Genomic DNA, 12,031 nt, shown 5'->3' with positions numbered 1-12,031 from the left:
AAAGAATACGAGCTGAGTTTCTTGTTAGTTCTTCTCATCTCGAAAACACTCCGAACTGACTGTAGATTTGACATCATAAGAGTCTGTAATAGACCTACATGAATAAAGATATTTTGAATTTGAACTTGAATTTGTAAACATTACAACATTTATTTGAAAAGAATACGACCTGAGTTTCTTGTTAGTTCTTCTCATCGAAATCATTCCGAACTGACTGTAGATTTGACATATCATAAGAGTCTGTAATAGACCTACATGAATAAAGATATTTTGAATTTGAATTGAGTATAAGCATATTTGGCTAATTTTAATAAGTCCTGTTTTATATGAATAATGATTCTATATCTGTATCAAAAATTTATATTATAATATTAAAAATATTAATGCATTACATCCTGCTGTGTCACGTTCAATAAAAATATCCTGATTTATGCGTCACGTTGCATAGAATTCTTAGCACGTTGCATATAATCTCGTAAGCACGTGACTGGCAATTTAACAACTACGTGCGTGGTAATATCATTATTGGAGACATCACTGCATTGTATCCTGATTTGTATAATACTACTATTTGCTAGCGTCTTCGTCTGGGAAAAAAGAATGGTCGCAGGTTCGATTTCTCGCACGGTACATACATTTTTTTCATGAGTATGATTATTTGTATTTACTCTAGATGTTTTCTATGTATAATATATAGGTATTTACAAGCAATAATTTAAGTATTTATATTAGTTATATAGGACCTATAAAATAAGCTCAGCTTAGCTTGGGACTAGATGACGCTGTAAAAATTCTCGTGTCACAATGTTAGTTACCATACTCCTCTGAAATGGCTTGACCGATTTTTAAGTAATTTTATATGCATATTCAATAGGTCTGAGAATCGGCTACTATCTATTTTTCCTACCCCTAAGTGAAAAGGGTTGTCCACCCCTAACATTATTTTTTTATTTTTTGGGCAAAACTTTTTATTTAATTTTTTTAAAAAATACACAACCCTAAATTTTCACCCTTCTATCACCAACCCCTATTTTTATAGCGTTATTAATTTATATGGCAAAACAACGTTTGCCGGTACAGCTAGTTTTCTATAAAAATATCCTGATTTATGTGTCACGTTGCATAGAATTCTTAGCACGTTGCATATAATCTCGAAGCACGTGGCTGGCAATTTAACAACCACCTCCGTGGTAATATTTTTATTGAAATATCATTGCAATCAATAGAGTCCTATTTTGTATAATACTACCCATTTCCGGCGACTTTGTCTAGGATAAAAGTAGTCACGTATATGTCAAAATTCTGGATAAAATGCTCTTTTCTTGCGTCTCTACGTTAAATTTCATTAGTATCACAATTCAGCTGTTCAGTAGAAGGTAACAAACATACAGATACACTCTGTCTTGTATAATATTAGTATATATTGTAAATTTCAGTTTAACTCCTGGAAACAACGACCGAACTCAAAACAAAGTTTAATATATACGACGTCACAAACTAACACACAACTGTAGTAAGTTGGAGAACTGTATTTGAAATTCAGTATGCGACTGGCGTACGAGGCGAGGGCTGCACTTGACCTGGTTTTTTTAAGTTGCTGATTAAATGCAACTATTGTGGTTCTTTTGTGTTCTTATGTGTTAAATAGTAAATGATATGTACGTTTGCAGCAGAAGAATTCTATTGACCTTTTATAATTTTCTTTTACAATAGTATCAATCAGTATATTGATAACAACTACTATTACATATAAAATCGTAATCGGTGAGGAGGCCGTATATACACCTAACAGCAAACATTTGTTTTATACTAGCGGATTTTTTTTATACCATGTAAGTGGTAAATAAGCATACGGCCCATCTGATGGTCACCGTAGCCTATAGACGCCTGAAACACCAGGGGTGTCACATGCGCATTGCCGACCCTTAAGAAATACTCCAATTTCTCTGCTTCACACTTACTTATCATTTTTTAGCATATATCGCCCAATTTACATTTTTAAATCATAGCCTATGTGTTATCCTGATATAAGCTATATTACTATTTGACGACCTCGGTGGTCTAGCGGTTTAGTACACCGCTTTACGTCCGATGGTCGCGGGTTCGATTCCTCGTTTCCGCACTGAATGTTTGGAATCTCACACATGGTAATTTTGCTACCATTAGCATGTGTGAGATTAAAGAACAAAGTGTGGTAAACCACCTAGACTGGAAAGAAGATTGTACATTACGGGTACACTTTTGGGTATATTGTTACCACTATGGTATATTTTGCGCCAATAAATTTATTTATTTTATTTATTTATTTATTTGCAGAATACAATGTTACAAGTAGGTCTTACAGTATGAATATTCGTTCAATATATTCAGCCTGCTAACAGGCGTGCAAAATTTATACACGTTATTACTTTTATAAATTGAATTTGAATTGAATTGAATTAATTTTTAAAGTATTTCTAATAATTAAATTAATTTATTTATATATTAAAATATGTCAAAACTAACAATTTTACATGTCAAAAAAATCCTTAATACTATAAAAACAATTTTCTAATAACCAATTATAAAGTCTAGATTTAGAAAGTCTAAAATTTTGCATTTTTATGTCAGTTGGTAATTTATTGTAAATTTTAATCATCATGTTGTGACTATTTTTTTCAAAGATTGCACTTCTATATATTGGTTTTAACAATCGTGTTGGGTCTCTTGGTCTAAGTAAGGGATTATTAGATTTAAGTTTAAATAGATCAGGGTGTGTTTTCACAAAACAACTACACTGATGAATATATAAACCAGATAGGGTCAGCAATTTATATTTTTTAAATAGGGGCCGACATGAATCTGTCTGTTTCAAATTGGCTATCGCTCTGATGCATTTCTTCTGAGTTATAAAAACTCTGTTGACCAGAGTACAATTGCCCCATACAATTAAACCATACCTAAGTACAGAAGCAACATATCCGTGGTATGCTGTAAGAGCAGTTTTTTTATTAAAAACAAACAAGATCGCCGGTAACAACTAGTGTTAATATTTTACTAATATTATAAACGTAAATGTTTGTATGGATGGATGTTTGTTAAATACTCATTCACAAAAAACTACTGGCCGGATTTTGACGAAATTTTACAGTAATAATATAATATTTCAGAATAATTCACACAGCGCCATCTTGGGTATAGACCCAAGCTAGACTAGATAACGATATAAATACATATATATACTTTTTTTGTAAATACATAATTAATATTCATGAATGCAAATGTTTGAACCGCGCGAGGAATCGAACCTGCGGCCTTCGGAAATAAAGCGGTGGGTTAAACCGCTATACCACCGGGGCTGTCTGTATGTGTATTTTTATATAATATAACTATGTAACATATATTTTCTTAAACAATCAGATTTAGCCACATCTCATGTCTCGCCTGGCTGCAACCAGGTCAAGGATGTAGTCCCAGCTGCCAACGCTCCCCCGCTACGTGCTTTTTTGTTGAATTAGAAATACATATGTGAACACTATGCTCAGTACTAAAATATATAAATGAGGAAATATATCTGTCCGTTTGTTTTTTACCTGTAACGACTAAATAGATTTAAATTGGCGTGAATATAAACTGTATTATGTTTAATCTCAAAATTTAATCGTAGGGATATTACTTTCTTTTTTTATTAAAATAAAATAAAATTACGACTTATAACATTAGCTATGTGCGAGTGAAAGTCCCATCAAAATCGGCCCAGAGATACCACTAACAAATATTTTTATTATTGTATTTTATCAGTCCAGCCCGCTCAGTGATTAACATAAACAGACAGAACGTATTTTTTAAAATAATTTTTTTATATATGTACCGTATTTACTTTCCTATGCATTTAATGAAAAACTGTTAATTTGAAATTACATACAGACACTTTATTTTTATTTATCTGTTTATATTATACTAGCTGTCCCGGCAAACGTTGTTGTCCCTTAAAATAAAAAATAAATTTAGGGATAGACGGGTAGTCCATCCCCAACATTTAGAGAGATAAAAAATAGATGTTGGCCGATTCTCAGACCTACTCAATACGTTCATAAAATTTCATGAGAATCGGTCAAGCCGTTTCGGAGGAGTATGGGAACGAAAACTGTGACACGAGAATTTTATATATAAGATATATTTGTCAGCTTGCTTTGTCTACCAGCTGGCAGCTTATCTACCATTTTTTTTATAAACTTTATATTTTTAATGTCTATTTTTTATATGTCACTTTTGACTTCTTGTCACTATCATTGTTCGCTGAAATATCTATTTTTCACACCCCTAAGTGACAAGGGTTGTCAACTCTAACATTTTTTTTTTTATATTTTTTACATATATTTATAACGTGGCAATTCTTAATATTATAAATGCGAAAGTAACTCTGTCTGTCTCGCTTTCACGCCAAAACTACTAAACCGATTTAAATGAAATTTGAAACACAGGTAGTCTAGACTCTGAGAAATATAGTATAAAATAGGGGATGAAAGTTTGTATAGAACATCGTCATTTTTGAACATATATCGAGGAATCTTTCTTCTGTAAACAGGAGACTTTTAAATGAATTCAAAACATCTGTTAAATCATATTTATTGAGCAAAGTCACTAAACGATTACTTGAATGACGAGTGTGCATGGCAATAGTTATTCATGCACGGGATTTTCATTTAATTTTAGACATATATAAATATACCCATATAAAGAACTGGCAAGTTGAATTTCTTGCCAGTTCTTCTCAATTGGATCTACATATATACCGAACTGGATGGTAAGGAAAAAATTAAAATATAACAAATTTTACGTACATAAGCGGCTAAAATGTCCTACACGAATAAATGATTTTTAAATTTGAATTTGAATTTGTAAACACATATAAATATAGGGGTGTCGCAGATCAATTCAGTTGTAGTAAGTTAACATTAGTTTTTTTTTCTTGGGGAAATCCGTCGTGGAGACCGCCCGCTCCAGGGGTAACGAGTGGATACTGGCGGACTCCTACCAGCTAAAACCCCAAGGTGCACCTCTACTGCTTATAGCTGGAGCTCCGAGTGTACGCGAGCATTCTTCGGCAGCTCCGTCGGAGGGGACCCATCTCAGTAGACTGGTCACTACACTTCTTCAGGAGAAGTAGCACGGGTACACGCTCGCACCTTCTCAAGGCTGCAATGTCGACAGGGGAGCAGCCGCCCCTGGCCCTTGCCGAGGGAGGGGAACATCCCCCCTCCATTTAGCTCGTCTCCGACGAATTGGGTCGGTGGAAGTAGCAATTTCACGTCAACATTAGTTCTTACATTTGTTGTTTATATTGTATTTTTTACATTGCACTGAATAAAATATTTTTCTGTCTTTCTTTTTTTCTTTCTTTCTTACTTTCTTTCGTTCTTTCTTTCTTTCTTTCTTTCTTTCTTTCTTTCTTTCTTTCTTTCTTTCTTTCTTTCTTTCTTTCTTTCTTTCTTTCTTTCTTTCTTTCTTTCTTTCTTTCTTTCTTTCTTTCTTTCGTTCTTACCTCAACAATGCGATCGTTGACTTGTATTCTGCCACAGAGGTCTGCAGAGCTGCCTTCACTTATACTCTTCACGAAGATACCGCTCAATTCCTCTGTAACAAATTCTAAACTTAGAAACCTGTTTATCAAAGACTTTAAACAAAGTGGTCTGAGTGGGTTTTTTTAGACCTCGATGGTCTACCGGTTTAGCACATCATTTTAGAGATGTATCAACTCGAGTTACTAACTCGAGCTGTGCATAATTCGAGTTAACTCGAGTTGAATTCTACCAACTCGAGTTAGAAGAATTTAACTAGTGAAAAGAGCGAGAGCATGATTCTGTCATCGAACGTATAATATGTATGTATTTACGAAAAAAAAATATCTCTGTATCTGTATCAGTTACCTAGTGCCCATAACACAAGCTGTAGCTAGCTTAACTTGAGTATAGATGGTGCTGTGTGAATTGTCCTGATATTATTATTAATCATTAGTTCCAATATACGTAATATTGTGTATATATTTACAAAAAAAAATAACAACTCAAAAACTAATAAGACTATGCTTCCCAACAAGGGGATTTGAGAATTAGAACAGCTTCTTTCCCCTCACAACTGCTCCCCTGTGTAGAAACGGACTCCCCAACAATCTTTACTGGTGATCTAATACCCATAACACAAGCTCTACGTAGGTTGGGATGGCATGTGCTCTGAACAGTCCAGGATTTTTAATTTAATTATATGTTATATGTACAGACAGCGATTACATAATCTTTTATTATATATATAGACTTCTTCAATAGTCAGTTAGATATATAATAAAATGAAATCACTAGAATCGAAAATCCTTTTTCTTTCTTTCTTTATTCAAGTAAACCTAATTTAAACACTTTTGAATAATAAATCTATACATATAAATAAAATTGGAATGTCTGTTTGTAATATTGAAATAACCGTTATTTACTACATGCATATGAATATAAATACGGTACATACACCGAAATAACATTTTTTACAATTTTTGTCTGTCTGTCTGTTTGTTCCGGCTAATCTCTGAAGTGGCTGGACCGATTTTCACGGGACTTTTTTGTCAGGTAACTGATGTAATAAGTAGTAGTAGTACTTAGCCTAAGTTTTTATCTGTCTGTCTGTCGGTCTGTTTGTTCCGGCTAATCTCTGATGTGGCTGGATTTATTTTGACGGAACTTTTTTTGTCAGGTAGCTGATGTAATAAGGAGTAACTTAGGCTACTTTTATTTTAGAAAACCGACCGACGACCGACCGACGACCTCGGTGGTCTAGCGGTCTAACACACCGCTTTACGTCCGATGGTCGCGGGTTCGATTCCTCGCACGGCACAAACATTTTGTATTCATGAGTATGATTGTTTGTGTCGGTCTAGGTGTTTTCTATGTATATTAAGTATGTATTTACGAAAAAAAAATATCTATGTATTTGTATCAGTTATCTAGTACCCATAACACAAGCTTTAGCTCCATCAATCTTGTAAGTCTGAGATGGTGCTGTACTGAAATGTCCAGGTTATTATTATTATTATTATTATTATTATTTTAGAAAAATAAAGTTATTTCCACGCTGACGAAGTCGTGGAACGGCCATTAAATAATACAAAGCAACACACAAAGTATTTTGCCATCGACTACATTCGAACTCCCAACCTTTGCGGATCGTAACAATAACCACTGGACTATGCACTAATTTATAAAATATCCAATTACAGCTTCACCAATTGAACGTTCTAAGTTACCACATATTTTCCCATTTCCAAACGTACCTTGTTTATACCACATTCTGATCGCATAACATAAAACTCCATCAATCTTGTAAGTAATGACAAAACAGCCTCGACCGATCTACTGAAATAGCCAAGTATTGCTTGGCAGTCGATATTGGGAAAGTTTATAAGCTTACGCCTCAAGAGACTGTTATACACAGGTCATGTGATATTAGAAAAGGTCAGGAATATATCTCTCTTTCACTCTCGATTAGGGATCAAACCTGAAAACATTTTTGTTCTGTTAAAACTACATCTTTTTTTAATAATAATAATCTCAGGACAATTCACACAACGCCATCTAGACCCAAGTTAAGCTACCTAAAGCTTGTGTTATGGGTACTAAGATTACTGACATAAATACATAGATTTTTTTTTTCGTAAATACATACATATTATTCATAGAACATACCCAGACCGATACAAACAATTATACTCATGAATACAAATGTTTGTGCCGTGCGAGGAATCGAACCCGCCACCATCGGACGTAAAGCGGTGATCTTCTTATATATAAAATTCTCGTGTCACAGTTTTCGTTCCCATACTCCTCCGAAATGGCTTGACCGATTCTCATGAAATTTTGTGAGCGTATTGAGTAGGTCTGAGAATCGGCCAACATCTATTTTTCATCCCCCTAAATGTTAGGGGAATTCAACACTTAAATTTTTTTTCTATTTAATGGCAACTTATCATCCTCCACTGGTGCCCCGACAGCGTAAACCGTTAGCGCAGGCGGGTGCATCATTTCTTCTCATCCATAAAAAAAAATCTACCGTCAGTTCAGAGTGCTTACGAGTTGAGAATTTAAAAGAAACTCAGCTTGTATTCTTTTCAAATATGGTTGTACATGTTTACAATAATACAAATTCATTTTTTAATTCAAATTTGGGAGAATAGAGTGACCACCAGCATATGCTATTGCAATTTTGTCAAAAGCAAATAGTCTAATCAGTGTTCGTAACCCGAACAGACCACTCCTCACAAGCAACAAGAGATATCTTTGTATAATATATTTGACGACCTCGGTGGTTTAGCGGTTTAGCACACCGCCTTACATCCGATGGTCGCGGGTTCGATTCCTCGCACGGCACAAACATTTGTATTCATGAGTATGATTGTTTGTATCGCTCTGGGTGTTTTCTATGTATAATATTTACAAAAAAAAAATCTATGTATATGTGTATTTATATCAGTTGTCTAGTACCCATAACACAAGCTTTAACTAGCCCAACTTGGGTCTAGATGGCGTTGTGTAAATTGTCCTGAGATTATTATTACTATACTAGCTACTCGCCCCGGCTTTGCACGGGTGTACATGTATTATAAACCTTCCTTCTAAAATCACTATTAAAAAAAACTGCTTCAAAATGCGTTGCGTAGTTTTAAAGATAGATAATTTAATATACACATAGGGACAGACAGCGATAGCGATTCTGTTTTATACTATGTAATGATGACAAAGAAACACTACTAAGACCAGCAAGGGAACCAAAAGGAATAATAGAAACAAGTGGCAACTTGCAATAGAATTTAGTATTCTAAATATGAAGCCTAAAACAGAACATAAACTAAACAAGTAGCCGGTTTCACAATTTTAAACTTTCGTGTTAAATATACATTATTTAAATTATTAACCGGATCTTAATACGAATAATTGTATGGCAAATAAAGGTATTTATCTCTCTCGACGTTTCGACTAGGTTGCACTAGCCGTGGTCACGAGCTGACTGGAGTAACAGCGATGTCAATGTAGATAGGTGACAGCAGTTTCTTCATCTACCGTCACTAGATTGTTCAACGAAAGTTCGCGACACACAGCACTCACCGTGAGAGCTGTGTGTCGCAACCTAGACGAAACGTCGAGAGAGGTAAATACCTTTATTTACCATACAATTATTCGTGTTAAGACCCGGTTAATAATTTAAAGAAGTGGACTGTGTACCACAATAGATAAAGATAAAGAAGCCTTTATTTCTGTACTATTATACATTTTTTTTTCTACATTCCTATTCTTCATATTATTATATTATACTATAAATTTATTATTATTATATATATTTTTTACTATTATTGTTTCTTAAGTAGTTTAATTTTTTTTTTATGTTTAATTATTAATTTCATTTTTCTATATTATATCCCGCAGTACAGAGTGCCTTATGGCAAAGGCCTCCTCTAATTCCATTAAATTGTGTACCACGATAGTTATATTTAATTGAACCGTTGACCTGGCACGCATCTCAAATACACGTAAGTGTACCCCACAGTAATTTGACGTGTACAGATGAGACCGATCTAAAATTAACCCTCGCTAACCCGACGCTGACCCCAGCGTAGTGTTCATGTTACAAAAAGATATACTAAAAAAAACGTCTTCCTATTTGTGGCAATTCTGTATATATACCACTTATTCGGAACGCAAACTCATCACAAAAAGAACGAGCAATAAATTTGCGTTGCTCTTTTGACCACTAGGTTACAACGTTCTCTTATATGAAACTAGCTTTTGCCCGCGGCTTCGCTCGCGTTAATTTAACCCCTTAGGGGTGGAATTTATCAAAATCCTTTCTTAGCGGGTGCCTACGTCATAGTAGCTTTATGCATGCATCGTCTCAGCCCGATCGGATTAAAATTTATAAAGTTTTATATAAACTTTCATCCCCAATTTTATGCCTTTGGGGGTAGAATTAATCAAAATCCTTTTCTTAGCGGATGTCTACGTCATAACATCTACCTGCATGCCAAATTTCAGCCCGATCCGTCCAGTGGTTTGGGCTGTGCGTTGATAGATCACTATGTCAGTCAACTTTGAGTTATATATATATTTACTAGCTGTCCCGGCAAACATTGTTTTGCCTTAAAATAAAAAAAAATCCCCCTAAATGTTGTATGCCTTTTCATTTATATGACTGATATTATGTCATTTTCTATTATTACTAGCTGACACGGCAAACGTTGTTTTGCTTTAAAATAAAAAAAAAATTAGGGGTGGACTACCCCTAACATTTAGGGGGATGAAAAATAGATGTTGGCCGATTCTCTGACCTATTCAATACGCTCACGAAATTTCATGAGAATCGGTGAAGCCGTTTCGGAGGAGTATGGGAACGAAAACTGTGACACGAGAATTTTATATATAAGATATATATATATTATATACACTTCTTGAACTTAAAGATAGATAAATTATCAGTAGTAGTAGTATATATATATATGTATATATGTTTACGCTGACCCCACCATAATGTTCGGTCATGTTACTAGAGGTTATACTAAAAAAAACGTACTCCTTTTGTGGCAATTCTATTATGTTTGTGGAATTTCATTTAAGAGACCATCGTAATCTTGTGGTAAAAAGTGCAACACGCAAGTTTCTTGCTCTGCTCTGATGAGTCTGCCTTCCGAGCGAATAGAATAGAATAGTATTGGGAAGTTTCAGAAATGATACGTCGATGCAGCAGTACTTTTAATTTATTCCTTTTTTCAAAATCAGCGACGTAATTTATGTGGAGTGTCCACATAAATTGCGTCGCGGTACATTCACGTGTGGTCGTCTCGGTCGCCTCGAACAGAGTGAGAGCAGCCCGCTCCCTCCTTGTTCCCGGCCTCTTTATCTCTATTCCTATTGGTGGCGGCATAATCGTGACGCTACCAGCATCACGTGACTCGCTATGGCTTTAATTGAATGAAATGTAAGTAACAAATTAGTCAACTGAGTGTTCTTTATGTATTGAAGCTAACAATAGAATAGAAAATCATTTATTCAAATAAACTTAATTTAAGCACTTTTGAATAGTCTACAATATTTTCTATTAAATCTACCACTTATTTATTTATTTATAAGCTTTTTTTATTTATAAGCTGAGTGAGTAGAGTCCAAAAAAGAATATGACTATTCAAAAGTGCTTATAGTCTGATTATCAGTGTAATTACGTGGTTGAACACTACAGGTGTTACGTCAGTCTAACATCGCATCAATCATTCGTAGACAAATGAAAACAAATAAATGTTTATATTCCATACTAGCTGTACTCGCGACTTCGTCCGTGTGGAATTTAACTTAAATAAGAGACATTTTCTAAAATAAAAGTAGACTAAGTTACTCCTTATTACAACAAAATAAGTCCCGTCCAAATCGGTCCAGCCATTTCAGAGATTATTCGGAACAAACAGATAGACAGACAATTGTAAAAAATGTTATTTTGGTATATGTACCGTATTTGTATTCATGCGCAAATAGTAAAAAAATGTTATTTCAATATTACAAACAGACACTCCAATTTTATTTATATGTATAGACTAGCTGCTCCCGCGACTTCGTTCGCGTGGAATTTAACTATATTTCTTAAAAATAAAAGTAGCCTAAGTTACTCCTTATTACATCCGCTACCTGCAAAACAAGTCCCATCAAAATCGGTCCAGAGATAAAATTGTAAAAAATGTTTTTTTCAGTGTGTGTAAGTATATTCATGTGCATGTAGTAAAAAACGGTTATTTCAATAATACAAACAGACACTCCAATTTTATTTATATGTACAGATGACGCAATCGTTACATTAGCAGGAACAAACACCTTACAGGCAATGATTGATTTAAGAAAACAAATTATATTAGTTTAACTGATTCAACGTATTAAAACTTTGTACATGTTCTAGAAGATTCCTACTATATCCTCAGGTCCCTCTTCCCCAGTGGACGCACTGGTAGTTTCACAATCACTGCACATACAATGGT

The 12,031-nt window shown here is 34.4% G+C and overlaps 1 protein-coding gene across 1 annotated transcript in view; it reads right to left on the bottom strand.

The window, feature by feature from the left end:
• The window catches only part of LOC131855421 (inaD-like protein), a 232,420-nt gene that overhangs the window by 169,460 nt on the left and 50,929 nt on the right, over nucleotides 1-12,031 (bottom strand). Inside the window, exon 8 of the mRNA XM_059206696.1 lies at nucleotides 5,525-5,616. Within this exon, the coding sequence (XP_059062679.1) occupies nucleotides 5,525-5,616 (92 nt within the window). The remainder of the gene's footprint in view (nucleotides 1-5,524; nucleotides 5,617-12,031) is intronic.

This window comes from Achroia grisella, unplaced genomic scaffold (genome assembly GCF_030625045.1).
Source record: "Achroia grisella isolate CSIRO2021 unplaced genomic scaffold, CSIRO_AGI_Agris_v1 utg1419, whole genome shotgun sequence".
Taxonomy (NCBI): Eukaryota; Metazoa; Arthropoda; class Insecta; order Lepidoptera; family Pyralidae; genus Achroia; species Achroia grisella.
This window is presented reverse-complemented; position numbering and strand designations above follow the sequence as displayed.